General features: G+C 32.0%; 2 protein-coding genes across 2 annotated transcripts; both read right to left on the bottom strand.

Moving 5' to 3' along the window:
• Positions 1-9,147: 9,147 nt before the first annotated feature.
• LOC119613995 (elastin-like) lies at positions 9,148-9,447 on the bottom strand. Its single transcript, XM_037970071.1, has one exon. The coding sequence runs from the start codon at positions 9,445-9,447 to the stop codon at positions 9,148-9,150; it is 300 nt and encodes a 99-aa protein (XP_037825999.1).
• A 5,395-nt stretch (positions 9,448-14,842) lies between these two features.
• On the bottom strand, positions 14,843-15,356 carry LOC119613992 (glycine-rich cell wall structural protein 2-like). Its single transcript, XM_037970069.1, has 2 exons — positions 15,347-15,356; positions 14,843-15,156 (listed from the first exon to the last, which is right to left on the bottom strand). The coding sequence occupies exons 1-2, from the start codon at positions 15,354-15,356 to the stop codon at positions 14,843-14,845; spliced, it is 324 nt and encodes a 107-aa protein (XP_037825997.1).
• Between the last annotated feature and the right edge of the window lie 1,379 nt (positions 15,357-16,735).

The raw sequence follows: 16,735 nt of genomic DNA, 5'->3' as shown, positions 1-16,735 counted from the left end.
TGCATAAACAAGTTCTCTTACGAATTGTCAGCTGTTTTTATTTCCGCTTTAGGATTCTACAATGTCATTATATTGCTGCAGGGGTTCAATGTCCTTGTTATTACACCCAAGTTCCACTTTTATTTTTATTGTGAAAATAACATGAATTTTGCCAAAAGGAAACCTGCATTTCGCTCTTTAGTTTAAGAATATTAGACATTTTATAGGATCAAAGGGAAGGGAGATTGAACAAAAAATTCTAATTTTAAGGTTATAAATAAGATAATAATTATATTTTTTAATCTTCATTATAGATAAATGACCAGATTGATGTTATAGTATAATTTCAAATTTCTTAACTGAAATTATATAAAATAAGCGTATTACTAATTTTAGTATTACTGACTAACATATTCATGAAATGTCAATTTACATACATATTCATGAAATAAATAAATTAAATTTATATAATTTTTTATTATTAACAGCTATTACGACATGACATTATAAACTCAACATGTGTTGCCCTATGTTTCCCGTCTATTTATACATACACGAACAAGTAATTGTAAATGCAAATGACTACATCCTATATTGTCATATTGTTTCCGTCGTCAAAAGGAGTCAAAGGCCTTTATTAATAAAAAAATTATATTTTTAATCGAAAATACATACATACATACGAATTTAATGTGTTTGTATTGAGGAAGTGCAGGAATTGGAAAAGCAGATTGGATGCCACCAAAAGTGGTGATAAAATGGCGATTAAAATTACATTTTACTAGAAAAAGATTATCCTACATATGTATTTCTGTCCGTTTGTTGAAATATTTTCTAAAGACCACAGATATCAGCGAGATTTAAGTCTTCAATTTTTCTATGATACAAGCTTTCGAGAAGTTTCCTGAGTTACTAATGGTTATAAGTAAATTTAAGTCAAAATACATCAGAAAATTAAAAACGCCTGTAACTTCGTTAAAACACGTTTAAATTGAAAAATAAGCTTATTTTGTGATCACTCATATTTTCCCTCAAAAATCGATTTTTTAGTCAAAAAACATGAGAAAACTAAAAACGCCTGTAACTTCGTTAAAACACGCTTAAATTGAAAAATAAGCTTATTTTGTGATCACTCATAATTTCCCTCAAAAATCGATTTTTTAGTCAAAAAACATCAGAAATCTAAAAACGCCTGTAACTTCGTTAAAACACGTTTAAATTGAAAAATAAGGTTATTTTGTGATCACTCATATTTTCTCTCAAAAATCGATTTTTTAGTCAAAAAACATGAGAAAATCAAATCGCCCGTAACTTCGTTAAAACACGTTTAAATTGAAAACAAGTAAGAAATTATAGTCGGGCGAGGCCGACCATATAATACCCTACACCTTTGACAAAAATATAATGAGATTTAGTTGCCATAATAAAGCATTTAAGTTGAATTGTACCTTGCCTTAGATATACATACTTAAGCCGTTTATTGTTGAATAAAATTGTGGACATTTAAGTGAAATTTTGATGGGGGCTTTTCATAGGGGCTAGGGTCATATGAGAACCTATTTTTATGGAATTCGTGGGGGTCATCAAGTCTTGTATACAACTTGGTTATTGCAGCCTTTTGTTGAGATATGAGTATATTAAACATAATTATGAACTTAAAAGCCCTATTCGGCGGCTTTGTAACTGTAGTTTGATTACAAGTTTTAAAAGCCCTATTCGGGGGTTCAGTTGTATGGGGGCTAGGTGAAATAATGGACCGATGTTAACTATTTTCAATAGGCTTCGTCTACGATACCATAAAAGATCATGTGCCAAATTTCATTGAATTATCTCCAAAATTGCGACCTGTAGTTTGATTACAAATTTTAAAAGCCCTATTCGAGGGGTTCAGTTGTATGGGGGCTAGGTGAAATAATGGACCGATGTAAACCATTTTCAACAGGCTTCATCTACGGTACCATAAAAGACCATGTGCCAAATTTCATTGAATTATCTCCAAAATTGCGACCTGTAGTTTGATTACAAGTTTTAAACGCCCTATTCGAGGGGTTCAGTTGTATGGGGGCTAGGTGAAATAATGGACCGATGTTAACCATTTTCAATAGGCTTTGTTTACGATACCATAAAAGATCATGTGCCAAGTTTCATTGAATTATCTCCAAAATTGCGACCTGTAGTTTGATTACAAGGATTACAAGCCCTATTGGGGGGATCAGTTGTATGGGGGCTAGGTGAAATAATGGACCGATCTTAACCATTTTCAATAGGCTTCGTCCCTGGCACAATAGAAGATCATGTACCAAATTTCATTGAATTATCTTCAAAATTACGACCTGTAGTTTGATTACAAGGTTTACATGGACGGACGGACGGACGGACATAGCTAAATCGACCCAGAAAATGATTCTGAGCCGATTGGTATACTTTAAGGTGGGTATAGGACCAATATTATTGTGCGTTACAAACATCAGCACAAACCCAATATACCCTCCCCACTAAAGTGGTGTAGGGTATAAATACGCTTATTTTGTGATCACTCATATTTTCTCTCAAATATCAATTTTTTAGTCAAAAAACATGAGAAAACTGAAATCGCCTGTAACTTCGTTAAAACACGTTCAAATTGAAAAATAAGCTTACTTTGTGATCACTCATAATTTCCCTCAAAAATCGATTATTTCGTCAAAACACATGAGAAAACTAAAAACGCCTGAAACTTCGTTAGAACACGTTTAAATTGAAAAATAAGCTTATTTTGTGATCACTCATAATTTCCCTCAAAAATTTATTATTTATTCAAAAAACATCAGAAATCTAAAAACGCCTGTAACATCGTTAAAACACTTTTAAATTGAAAAATAAGCTTATTTTGTGATCACCCATATTTTCCTTCAAATATCAATTTTTTAGTCAAAAAACATCAGAAATCTAAAAACGTCTGTAACTTCGTTAAAACACGTTCAAATTGAAAAATAAGCTTATTTTGTGATCACTCATAATTTCCCTCAAAAATCGATTATTTCGTCAAACACATGAGAAAACTAAAAACGCCTGTAACTTCGTTAGAACACGTTTAAATTGAAAAATAAGCTTATTTTGTTGCCTCAAAAATCGATTTTTAGTCAAAAAACATCAGAAAACTAAAAACGACTGTAACTTCGTTAAAACACGTGTAAATTTAAAAATAAGTTTATTTTGTGATCACTCATATTTTCCCTTAAAAAATCGATTATTTCGTCAAAACACATGAGAAAACTGAAAACGTCAAAACACATGAGAAAACTGAAAAACACGTTTAAATTGAAAAATAAGCTTATTTTGTGATCAGTCATATTTTCCCTCAAAAATCGATTATTTGGTCAAAAAACTTGAGAAAACTAAAAACGCCTGTAACTTCGTTAAAACACGTTTAAATTGAAAAATAAGCTTATTTTGTGATCACTCATATTTTCCCTCATAAATCGATTATTTGGTCAAAAAACATGAGAAAACTGAAAACGCCTGTAACTTCGTTAAAACACGTTTAAATTGAAAAATAAGCTTATTTTGTGATCACTCATATTTTCTCTCAAAAATCGATTATTTGATCAAAAAACATGAAAAAACTAAAATCATTTATAACTTCATTAAAACACCTTTAAATTGAAAAATAAGCTTATTTTGTGATCACTCATATTTTCCCTCATAAATCGATTATTTGATCAAAAAACATGAGAAAACTAAAAACGCCTGTAACTTCATTAAAACACCTTTAAATTGAAAAATAAGCTTATTTTGTGATCACTCATATTTTCCCTTATAAATCGATTATTTGATCTAAAAACATGAGAAAACTAAAAACTTCGTTAAAACACGTTTAAATTGAAAAATAAGCTTATTTCGTGATCACTCATATTTTCTCTCAAAAATCGATTATTTTATCAAAAAACATGAAAAAACTAAAATCGTTTATAACTTCATTAAAACACCTTTAAATTGAAAAATAAGCTTATATTGTGATCACTCATATTTTCCCTCATAAATCGATTATTTGATCAAAAAACATGAGAAAACTAAAAACGCCTGTAACTTCGTTAAAACACGTTTAAATTGAAAAATAAGCTTATTCTGTGATCACTCATATTTTCACTTATAAATCGATTATTTGGTCAAAAAACATGAGAAAACTAAAAACGCCTGTAACTTCGTTAAAACACGTTTAAATTGAAAAATAAGCTTATTCTGTGATCACTCATATTTTCACTTATAAATCGATTATTTGGTCAAAAAAACATGAGAAAACTAAAAACGCCTGTAACTTCGTTAAAACACGTTTAAATTGAAAAATAAGCTTATTCTGTGATCACTCATATTTTCCCTCAAAAATCGATTTTTTATTAAATAAACATGAAAAAACTAAAAACGCCTGTAACTTAGTCAAAACACGTTTAAATTGAAAAATAAGCTTATTTTGTGATTACTCATATTTTCCCTCAAAAGTCGATTATTTGGTCAAAAAACATCAGAAAACTAAAACGCCTGTAACTTCGTTAAAACACGTTTAAATTGAAAAATAAGCTTATTTTGTGATTACTCATATTTTCCCTCAAAAGTCGATTATTTGGTCAAAAAACATCAGAAAACTAAAAACGCCTGTAACTTCGTTAAAACAACTTTAAATTGAAAAATAAGCTTATTTTGTGATCACTCATATTTTCCCTCAAAAAGCGATTTTTTAGTCAAAAAACATCAGAAAACTAAAAACGCCTGTAACTTCGTTAAAACACGTTTAAATTGAAAAATAAGCTTATTTTGTGATCACTCATATTTTCCCTCAAAAGTCGATTATTTGGTCAAAAAACATCAGAAAACTAAAAACGCCTGTAACTTCGTTAAAACACCTTTAAATTGAAAAATAAGCTTATTTTGTGATCACTCATATTTTCCCTCAAAAAGCGATTTTTTAGTCAAACAAGTTAGAGTGCTATATTCGGCTGAGCCGAATCTTAAATACCCTCCACCAGCAACTTTTGTATTAATACATTTCTAATTAATAAAATATTTGTAGAAATAAGTTTTCTCATGTCTTAAATAGAAAAATCCCAAGATTTAAACAGCTTAAATGTACTACACTTCCAAGATTTATTGAACATTAGAAACGCCACTTTCATTTAAATTTTTATAGCGCCCTTAGATATGCTTTAGCGATATCTCGTATTTGCATGTATGCATGTGTGTGAAAGATTTAAGGATTTTAAAAATACATATATATATATAATTTTGTTCTACACAAATTGATAATGCAAATAGTTAAATACGGTTAAAGCGCTTTTAGGGGCAGGACCTAGTATGAGAGATATGACCAAATATAGACCGATCGTGAAAAATTTTTGAAATAGCATTAAGTGCTTTTTGCATTACAAAATAGTATTTATGAACAAAAATAGTATTTATTTATATCATTATTTAGTAATGAGTTATGTGCCTTTAAGTGTTTTTCTGAAAGGGACCTTGTATGGGAGCTATGATCAATTATGGATCGATAGGAAAACAAATTCACAGTAATATTTCTCTGTATACGAGCAATATTTCTGCCAAACTTAATATGGATATCTTAATTTAGTAATGAGTTATGTGCGTTTAAGTGATTTTCGGGAGGGGACCTTGTATGAGAGCTATGACCAGTTATGGACCGATCGGAAAAAAAAATTATCTGTAATATTTCTGTGCATATGAGTAATATTTGTACCATATGGGTATCTTAATTAAGTAATGAGTTATGCGCGTTTAAGTGATTTTCGGGAGGGGACCTTGTATGGGAGCTATGACCAATTATGGACCGATAGGAAAAAAATTTTCAGTAATATTTCTATGCATATGAGCAATACTTATACCAAATTTTATATGGGTATCTTAATTAAGTAATGAGTTATGCGCGTTTAAGTGATTTTCGGGAGGGGACCTTGTATGGGAGCTATGACCAATTATGGACCGATCGGAAAAAAATTTCACAGTAACATTTCTATGCACATGGGCAATAATTATACCAAACCTTATATGGATATCTTAATTTAGTAATGTGTTATGCGCGTTTAAGTGATTTTCGAGAGGGGACCTTGTATGGGAGCTATGTCCAATTATGGACCGATCCATAAAATTTTTCCTCTGAAAGAATTCTATTGTCATAAGATTTTAATTTGTAAAATTTTGTGAAGATATCGACATTGTGGCAGAAGTTATTAACAAAAAACCCATTTTCCGGGAATATGTACTTTTGTATGGGAGGTATATGAAATTGTGGACCGATTCTGGCAATTTTCAGCAGGAATCAAGATCTTGTGCAGAAACGAATGTATGGTGATTTCCATGGAATTATCTTGCATAGTTTTCGAGAAAATTACATCAGAATGTGTAAAAAATGCTTATTTTTTTCCGAGGTTGTTTTAAATTTTGATTCATAACTTTTCCCTGTGTGAACCGATTTTGCCCATTTGCAATACCAAACAACTTAGGAATATGAAGAACATTTTGGGTGAATTTGGTTAAGCTCTATTGCTTCGTTTTATCGTGAGCGTGTTTTACACAGACAGACGGACAGACGGACATAGCTAAATCGACTCAGAATTTGATAAGGACCCAGAATATATATACTTTGTTGGGTCTCAGATGAATATTTCTTGGTGTTACACACGGAATGACAAAGTTATATATACCCTCTATCACCACTGATGGTGGTGGAGGGTATAAAAACATCAGAAAACTAAAAACGCCTGTAACTTCGTTAAAACACGTTTAAATTGAAAAATAAGCTTGTTTGGTGATCACTCATATTTTCCCTCATAAATCGATTATTTGATCAAAAAACATGAAAAAACTAAAAACGCCTGTAATTTCGTTAAAGCACGTTTAAATTGAAAAATAAGCTTATTTGGTGATCACTCATATTATCCCTCATAAATCGATTTTTAGTCAAAATACATCAGAAAACTAAAAACGCCAGTAACTTCGTTAAAACACGTTTAAATTGAAAAATAAGCTTATTTTGTGATCACTCATATTTTCCCTCATAAATCGATTATTTGATCAAAAAACATGAGAAAACTAAAAACGCCTGTAACTTCGTTAAAACACGTTTAATTTGAAAAATAAGCTTATTTTGTGATCAATCATATTTTCCCTCAAAAATCGATTATTTGGTCAAAAACATGAGAAAACTAAAAACGCCTGTAACTTCGTTAAAACACGTTTTAATTGAAAAATAAGCTTATTTTGTGATCAATCATATTTTCCCTCAAAAATCGATTATATGGTCAAAAACATGAGAAAACTAAAAACGCCTGTAACTTCGTTAAAACACGTTTAAATTGAAAAATATGCTTATTTTGTGATCACTCATATTTTTCCTCAAAAATCAATTTTTTCGTCAAAAAACATGAGAAAACTAAAATCGCCGGTAACTTCGTTAAAACACGTTTAAATTGAAAAATAAGCTTATTTTGTGGTCACTCATATTTTTTCTCAAAAATCGATTTTTTTGTCAAAATACATCAGAAAATTAAAAACGCCTGTAACTTCGTTAAAACACGTTTAAATTGAAAAATAAGCTCATTTGGTGATCACTCATATTTTCCCTCAAAAATCGATTATTTGATCAAAAAACATGAAAAAGCTAAAATCGCTTATAACTTCGTTAAAACACCTTTAAATTGAAAAATAAGCTTATTTTGTGATCACTCATATTATTCTTTTAAAAATCGATTATTTCGTCAAAACTCATGAGAAAACTAAAATCGCCTGTAACTTCGTTTAAACACGTTTAAATTGAAAAATAAGCTTATTTTGTGATCACTCATATTTTCCCTCAAAATTCGATTTTTTCGTCAAAAAACATGAGAAAACTAAAATCGCCACTTGTATGGGGACTATGCGAAAACATGAACTGATATGGCCCATTTTAAATATCAAACAAATTCCATGGATAAAAAATATTTGTGCAAAATTTCAGCTCCTTAGCTCCTCTCTTTCGAACTCTATCGTGCTTTCAACTAGATCGTCTCAGAATTTAATAAGGACCCAGAATAATCTATGATCAATATTTCAATGTGTTACAAGCGGAATGACAAAATCAATATACCCCCCATCTTTTTTGATGGTGGGTATAAAAATTTATGAGAAAAACATATTAATTATACCCTACTGTGTATATATTTTCCTAATATGTTCTCTAATCATATGTATGTGTAAAATTTTATTATACAGATAAATGATTGCCAATATTTTTAACAAGATATACTATTAAATAAATTTAGGCTTATCCAAAAAATAATATATTAAAAAAAACTTATTATGAAGATTTAACAGTGACCATCTCCTCTTTTCTTCAGTAATTAAACTATAAAAAAAGTTTTAATTAGTGATTTAAAAAGTTTACACAAATTTAATAATAGTATACCTAGCCATAAAAGCCACCTCCACCGCCGCCACGCGATGCAGAATTAGCATATGCATCGGATCCCGAAACACCTATTCCAAATGATGGAAAGAGGCCACCACCAAAGTTGAGCTGACGATTAAACGCTTGAGAGCCAGCTTGAGAATTGGAAATAGCACCACCGCGACCAAAACCACCACCTCCACCATAACCACCGCCAAAGGGGAAAAATTGTGCAATTGCGGCCGCCACGCAAAGTAGTAAGATAAAGAATGTCTTCATTTCTTACAGTTCGTTTTAAACGATGTCTCTAGCAGTAATTACAATAAGTCACTGATTTGATTCTGTTTTCATTATTCAGATTATATACACTTTCTAATATAAAAATTGGATTACGGAGATAAAATTTGATTTGTTATTGTTTTTAAATATATTATTTTAATAAAACATTCTATTCAATTGTTACGTACATTGGTTTTGTAGCAATTTTTTATACAAATGAGTTCTGGTTAAACTTGTCATCACAAATCATAGAAACGTAATATATATTTTTGAAATTTTTATTTTGCTATTGTATTTTGCAAAACAGGATTTTGAAATATTTGTAATAAATTCCTCTAATAAAAAGTTAAAAAAAAAAACAAATTATTTCACGTAACCTAAAATATGAACAAAAACTCAACAAATTTTAATTCTATATTAAAATAACAAAACTTTATTAAAAATACTATATATCACAGACAAAAGAAACAAAGCTTTTAGCCTCGGGCTGCCGTATTAGAATTAGTATCGGGAAATGTAATGGCCGCTCCACTATTGGGATTAGAACCTTGATTATTATTATTGGCACCACCAAAACCAGGTCCAACACCAAAATTGGGCACACCACCAAAACCAGGAATAACACCAATAGCTGGACGTGGACCAATACCTCCAAAACCAGGCCCCACACCAATGCCTGGACGTGGACCAAAAATAGGACGTGGACCAAAACCGAAACCACCAAATTGTGCTGCTGCAACAGCCACCCAAACTGCTAAGATTATTATAATTTTCATTTGTATTCTTTTGTTTTAAAACGATGTCTCTGGGAGTAATTAAAATTTGCTACTGATTTAATTTGTTAAATAATATTAAGAATTTATAGTTATTTTATTATACACACAAAATTTTTAGAAATAATTCAAGAGATACGATTTGGGAGAGCAAAATAAAAACAAACAAATATTTATTTCATATATACATATTATCGGTTTCATTTTATTTAAAAATTAATTAGTTATTAAACCCGGGATTGGAAAGTAACTCATTTGATAAATAATCAGAAAAACGTAAAATTTTACTTTCTGGGAATTTTTTCGGTGTTGGGTTTTCACCACTTGCGTTGTTTGTAAGAGCAAAAAAAAATACTCTTTTATTTGAATCCGAATATTTTTCGTGACAAGCCAAGATCCACAGCATTGTTTTGCTAATGCGCCCAAAAAGTTTAGGAATAAATATTAATAATACATCTGATTGTTATAAGGTCTCAGGATTGGTAAGAACAATTTATTATTACTTAATATCTTATTTATTATTATATCTTCTTACTTAATATCAACCTACAATTGTTTTGAGATCTTAGGATAGGTAAAACAATTTTATAGTAAACAAGTAAGAAAGTATAGTCGGGCGTGGCCGACCATATGATACCCTACACCAGTTATGAATATTAAATGTGATTTATTTTTCATAATAAAGCATTTATCTTCAATATTCCCTTGTTCCGATACATTTAAGCAATTTATGGATGAAAATCTAATTTTCTGAAAGAGGCTTTATATGGGGGCTAGGGGCAAATATGGACCAAGCCCGATAAAATTTTGTGAATATATTTATATTTACATAATATTTTATTGTGCTAAATTTCATCGCGATATTTGTGTTTATAAGTTAATTTGGGACATTCAAGTAATTTTCTGAAGGGGACTTTGTATGGGAGCTAGGGTCAAATGGGACCCGATCTTTATGAAATTTGGCAGGGTCATCCAGACTTCTATAAAACTTAGTTGTGCCGCATTTTATCGATATATCTGTAAATTTAACAAAATTATGAGCTCAAAAGCCCTTTTCGGGGGGTTCTGTTCTATGGGGGCTAGGTGAAATAATGGACCGATTTCAACCATTTTCAATAGGCTTCGTCCTTGGGTCAAATAAAACGTGCGTGCCAAATTTCATCCATTATCTTGAAAATTGCGACCTGTACCTTGCGCACAAGGTTTACATGGACAGCCAGCCAGCCAGCCTGCCAGACGGACGGACGGACGGACGGACGGACGGACATAGCTTAATCGACTCAGAAAACGATTCTAAGCCGATTGGTATACTTTAAGGTGGGTCTAGGACGAATATTTTTGTATGTTACAAACATCAGCACAAATCCAATATACCCTCCCCACTAAAGTGGTGTAGGGTATAAAAACAGCTTCGATATTCTTACTTAGTTCTTACTTACTTTAGTTCTAGTTCATATCTAGTTCAGTTCTAGTTCAGTTCTAGTTCAGTTCTAGTTCAGTTCTAGTTCAGTTTCTAGTTCAGTTCTAGTTCAGTTCTAGTTCAGTTCTAGTTCAGTTCTAGTTCAGTTCTAGTTCAGTTCTAGTTCAGTTCTAGTTCAGTTCTAGTTCAGTTCTAGTTCAGTTCTAGTTCAGTTCTAGTTCAGTTGTTCTAGTTCAGTTCTAGTTCAGGTTCTAGTTCGTTCTAGTTCAGTTCTAGTTCAGTTCTAGTTCAGTTCTAGTTCAGTTCTAGTTCAGTTCTAGTTCAGTTCTAGTTCAGTTCTAGTTCAGTCTAGTTCAGTTCTAGTTCGTTCTAGTTCATTCTAGGTCAGTTCTAGTTCAGTTCTAGTTCAGTTCTAGTTCAGTTCTAGTTCAGTTCTAGTTCAGTTCTAGTTCAGTTTCTAGTTCAGTTCTAGTTCAGTTCTAGTCAGTTCTAGTTCAGTTCTAGTTCAGTTCTAGTTCAGTTCTAGTTCAGTTCTAGTTCAGTTCTAGTTCAGTTCTAGTTCAGTTCTAGTTCAGTTCTAGTTCAGTTCTAGTTCAGTTCTAGTTCAGTTCTAGTTCAGTTCTAGTTCAGTTCTAGTTCAGTTCTAGTTCAGTTCTAGTTCAGTTCTAGTTCAGTTCTAGTTCAGTTCTAGTTCAGTCTAGTTCAGTTCTAGTTCAGTTCTAGTTCAGTTCTAGTTCAGTTCTAGTTCAGTTCTAGTTCAGTTCTAGTTCAGTTCTAGTTCAGTTCTAGTTCAGTTCTAGTTCAGTTCTAGTTCAGTTCTAGTCAGTTCTAGTTCAGTCTAGTTCAGTTCTAGTTCAGTTCTAGTTCAGTTTAGTTCAGTTCTATTTCAGTTCTCGTTCAGTTCTAGTTCAGTTCTAGTTCAGTTCTAGTTCAGTTCTAGTTCAGTTCTAGTTCAGTTCTAGTTCAGTTCTAGTTCAGTTCTAGGTCAGTTAGTCAGTTCTAGTTCAGTTCTAGTTCAGTTCTAATTCAGTTCTAGTTCAGTTCTAGTTCAGTTCTAGTTCAGTTCTAGTTCAGTTCTAGTTCAGTTCTAGTTCAGTTCTAGTTCAGTTCTAGTTCAGTTCTAGTTCAGTTCTAGTTCAGTTCTAGTTCAGTTCTAGTTCAGTTCTAGTTCAGTTCTAGTTCAGTTCTAGTTCAGTTCTAGTTCAGTTCTAGTTCAGTTCTAGTTCAGTTCTAGTTCAGTTCTAGTTCAGTTCTAGTTCAGTTCTAGTTCAGTTCTAGTTCAGTTCTAGTTCAGTTCTAGTTCAGTTCTAGTTCAGTTCTAGTTCGTTCTAGTTCAGTTCTAGTCTAGTTCAGTTCTAGTTCAGTTCTAGTTCAGTTCTAGTTCAGTTCTAGTTCAGTTCTAGTTCAGTTCTAGTTCAGTTCTAGTTCAGTTCTAGTTCAGTTCTAGTTCAGTTCTAGTTCAGTTCTAGTTCAGTTCTAGTTCAGTTCTAGTTCAGTTCTAGTTCAGTTCTAGTTCAGTTCTAGTTCAGTTCTAGTTCAGTTCTAGTTCAGTTCTAGTTCAGTTCTAGTTCAGTTCTAGTTCAGTTCTAGTTCAGTTCTAGTTCAGTTCTAGTTCAGTTCTAGTTCAGTTCTAGTTCAGTTCTAGTTCAGTTCTAGTTCAGTTCTAGTTCAGTTCTAGTTCGTTCTAGTTCAGTTCTAGTTCAGTTCTAGTTCAGTTCTAGTTCAGTTCTAGTTCAGTTCTAGTTCAGTTCTAGTTCAGTTCTAGTTCAGTTCTAGTTCAGTTCTAGTTCAGTTCTAGTTCAGTTCTAGTTAGTCTAGTTCAGTTCTAGTTCAGTTCTAGTCAGTTCTAGTTCAGTTCTAGTTCATTAGTTCAGTTAAAGTTCAGTTCTAGGTTCAGTCAGTTCATTCAGTTCAGGTCATAGTTCTAGTTCTAGTTCAGTTCTAGTTCAGTTCTAGTGCAGTTCTAGTTCAGTTCTAGTTTCAGTTCTAGTTCATTCAGTTCGTTAGTTCAGTTCCTAGTTCAGTTCTAGTTCAGTTCTAGTTCAGTTCTAGTACAGTTCTAGTTCAGTTCTAGTTCAGTTCCTAGTCAGTTCTAGTTCAGTTCTAGTTCAGTTCTAGTTCAGTTTCTAGTTCAGGTTCTAGTTCAGTTCTAGTTCAGTTCTAAGTTCAGTTCTAGTTTCAGTTCTAGTTCAGTTCTAGTTCAGTTCTAGTTCAGTTCTAGTTCAGTTCTAGTTACAGTTTCCTAGTTCAGTTCTAGTTCAGTTCTAGTTCAGTCTAGTTCAGTTCTAGTTCAGTTCTAGTTCAAGTTCTAGTTCAGTTCTAGGTCAGTTCTAGTTCAGTTCTTAGTTCAGTCATAGTTCTAGTTCTAGTTTCTAGTTCTAGTTCAGTTCTAGTTCAGTTCTAGTTCAGTTCTAGTTCAGTTCTAGTTCAGTTCTAGTTCAGTTTCCAGTTCAGTTTCTAGTTCTGTTTCTAGTTCAGTTCTAGTTCAGTTTCTAGTTCAGGTTCTAGTTTCAGTTCTAGTTTCAGTTCTAGTTCAGTTCTAGTTCAGTTCTAGTTCAGTTCTAGTTCCGTTCTCGTCAGTTTCTAGTCAGTTCTAGGTTCTAGTTCAGTTCTAGTTCATTTCCTAGTTCGTCTCTAGTTTCAGTTCTAGTTTTCCGTTCTAGTTCAGTTCTAGTTTCAGTTCTAGTTCCAGTTCTAGTTCAGTTCTAGTTCAGTCTAGTTAGTTCTAGTTCAGTTCTAGTTCAGTTCTAAGTTCAGTTCAGTCTAGTTCAGTTCTAGGTTCAGTTTCTAGTTCAGGTTCTAGGTTCAGTAGTAGTTCTAGTTTCAGTTCTAGTTCAGTTCTAGTTCAGTTCTAGTTCAGTTCTAGTTCAGTTCTAGTTCAGTTCTAGTTCAGTTCTAGTTCAGTTCTAGTTCAGTTCTAGTTCAGTTCTAGTTCAGTCTAGTTCAGTTCTAGTTCAGTTCTAGTTCAGTTCTAGTTCAGTTCTAGTTCAGTTCTAGTTCAGTTCTAGTCAGTTCTAGTTCAGTTCTAGTCAGTTCTAGTTCAGTTCTAGTTCAGTTCTAGTTCAGTTCTAGTTCAGTTCTAGTTCAGTTCTAGTTCAGTCTAGTTCAGTTCTAGTTCAGTTCTAGTTCAGTTCTAGTTCAGTTCTAGTTCAGTTCTAGTTCTAGTTCAGTTCTAGTTCAGTTCTAGTTCAGTTCTAGTTCAGTTCTAGTTCAGTTCTAGTTCAGTTCTAGTTCAGTTCTAGTTCAGTTCTAGTTCAGTTCTAGTTCAGTTCTAGTTCAGTTCTAGTTCAGTTCTAGTTCAGTTCTAGTTCAGTTCTAGTTCAGTTCTAGTTCAGTTCTAATTCAGTTCTAGTTCAGTTCTAGTTCAGTTCTACTTCAGTTCTTGTTCAGTTCTAGTTCAGTTCTTGTTCAGTTCTTGTTCAGTTTTATTCAGTTCTTATTCAGTTCTTATTCAGTTCTTATTCAGTTCTTGTTCAGTTCTAGTTCAGTTTAATTAATATAAAAATTAATTTGTAAAATTTAAATTTTATTAAAATATCTAAACAAATTTGGAATCCAACATTTTAGGTATTAGTCATATTCAGAATTAATTTTCCGAGCAAAGCAGATGGCCATATATCCGATTTAATGAATCTAGTCTATCTGAACCCCGAAGATTTGGATATTTAAGAAGAACATTTGTGTAAGCAATAGACTATAATTTGAATCGACTACCTATGAGGGAAGATGTTAGTGGAACTCAGCTCCATTAGGAAACAACCCATCATATTTAAGGAATTGTTTTTACTGGCACTGTTACACATTAATACATCGTTAATAGCGAAATTAATATAACAGTCAACGGAAATCTTTTTCAATTATCGTTCTTTAACCAAACAGCCGCTTTAATTTGAAGCTATTTAAGAATAAATTCAACAGAAAATTCTGTTTTTTACGGCATTTATTGTTCAAATATTTCGTAATATAGATAAGGTCCACTTAACGGCCATAGCCAAATCCTTGACCAGATGAAGAAGCATCTGCACTAGCACCCGCATTACTACCAGCAATTCCACCTGGTCCACCTATTCCGCCACCGGATGCACCAGCCGATGCCGAGGCAGACGAAGATGCACCACCGTATCCACCACCAAAACCACCGGGAGCAAATCCACCACCATATCCACCCGGAGCAAATCCACCACCAAATCCACCTGGAGCATAACCACCACCATATCCGCGTCCACCATGACGATGACCACGACCTGGGAAACCAAATCCATATTGTGCTGTAGCAGCTGCTGCACAAATCACTAAGATTATTAAACTTTCATTTCTGCCATTTTTTTACAAACGATGCTTCTGGTAATAATATAACGTTGCTACTGATATATCCTGAAACCGAATATGCAGATTATATAGCCTTTCGGGGATGCAGTTGAAAAATAATTTGAATGAGAACAGGTAACAGTGTAAAATGAAGCGATGACGAATCATATATACCCTTCATCATAGGGTATTTATGCATTTATTAGTTAGTTTGATTGTTAGGTACTTAGTTAGTTAGGTAGGTAGTTAGTTTGTTAGTTAGTTAGTTAGTTAGTAGTTAGTTAGTTAGTTAGTAGTTAGTTAGTTAGTTAGTTAGTTAGTTAGTTCGTTAGTTAGCTATTTATTAGTTAGTTTAATTAGTTAGTTAGTTAGTTAGTTTGGGTTGTTAGTTAGTAGTTAGTTAGTTAGTTAGTTTGTTTGTTTGTTAGTTAGTTTAGTTAGTTAGTAGTTAGTTAGTTAGTTAGTTAGTAGTTATTTAGTTAGTTAGTTAGGAGTTAGTAGTTAGTTAGTTAGTTAGTTAGTTAGTTAGTTAGTTAGTTAGTTAGTTAGTTAGTTAGTTAGTTAGTTAGCTAGTTAGTTAGTAGTAGTTAGTTAGTTAGTTAGTTAGTAGTTAGTTAGTAGTTAGTTAGTAGTTAGTTAGTTAGTTAGTTAGTTGTAGTAGTTAGTTAGTAGTTGTTAGTTAGTTAGTAGTTAGTTAGTTAGTTAGTTAGTTAGTTAGTTAGTTAGTTAGTTAGTTAGTAGTTAGTTAGTTAGTTAGTTAGTTAGTTAGTTAGTTAGTTAGTAGTAGTTAGTTAGTTAGTTAGTTAGTTTAGTTAGTTAGTTAGTTCGTTAGTTAGTTAGTAGTTAGTAGTCGTTAGTTAGTTAGTTAGTTAGTTAGTTAGTTAGTTAGTTAGTTAGCTAGTTAGTTAGTTAGTTAGTTAGTTAGTTAGTTAGTTAGTGTAGTTAGTAGTTAGTTAGTTAGTTAGTTAGGTAGTTAGTTATGTTAGTTAGTTAGTTAGTTAGTTAGTTAGTTAGTTAGTTAGTTAGTTAGTTAGTTAGTTAGTTTAGTTAGTTAGTTAGTTAGTTAGTTAGTTAGTTAGTTAGTAGTTAGTAGTATAGTTAGTTAGTTAGTTCGTAGTAGTTAGTTAGTTAGTTAGTTAGTTAGTTAGTTAGTTAGTTAGTAGTTAGTTAGTTAGTAGTTAGTTAGTTTAGTTAGTAGTTAGTAGTTAGTTAGTAGTTAGTTAGTTAGTAGTTAGTTAGTTAGTTAGTTAGTTAGTTAGTTAGTTAGTTAGTTAGTAGTTAGTAGTTAGTAGTTAGTTAGTTAGTTAGTTAGTTAGTTAGTTAGTCGTTAGTTAGTTAGTTAGTTAGTTAGTTAGTTATGTTAGTTAGTTAGTAGTTAGTTAGTTAGTTAGTTAGTTAGTTAGTAGTTAGTTAGTTAGTTAGTTAGTTAGTTAGTTAGTTATGTTAGTTAGTAGTTAGTTTTGAAATTAAATTATAGAAGCAACAAATGGAACGATATTCATGTGAATGCCTCCTCGATAAGTTGAAGGGTGTAATGCACATGTTTTGCGGTAAATATGAACA

Source organism: Lucilia sericata, unplaced genomic scaffold (assembly GCF_015586225.1).
Source record: "Lucilia sericata isolate MDLA Ls3-8-SP2 unplaced genomic scaffold, ASM1558622v1 Contig002482F_arrow, whole genome shotgun sequence".
Classification (NCBI taxonomy): Eukaryota; Metazoa; Arthropoda; class Insecta; order Diptera; family Calliphoridae; genus Lucilia; species Lucilia sericata.
Note: the sequence above shows the minus strand (reverse complement) of the source record. Positions and strands in the feature narration are given on the sequence as shown.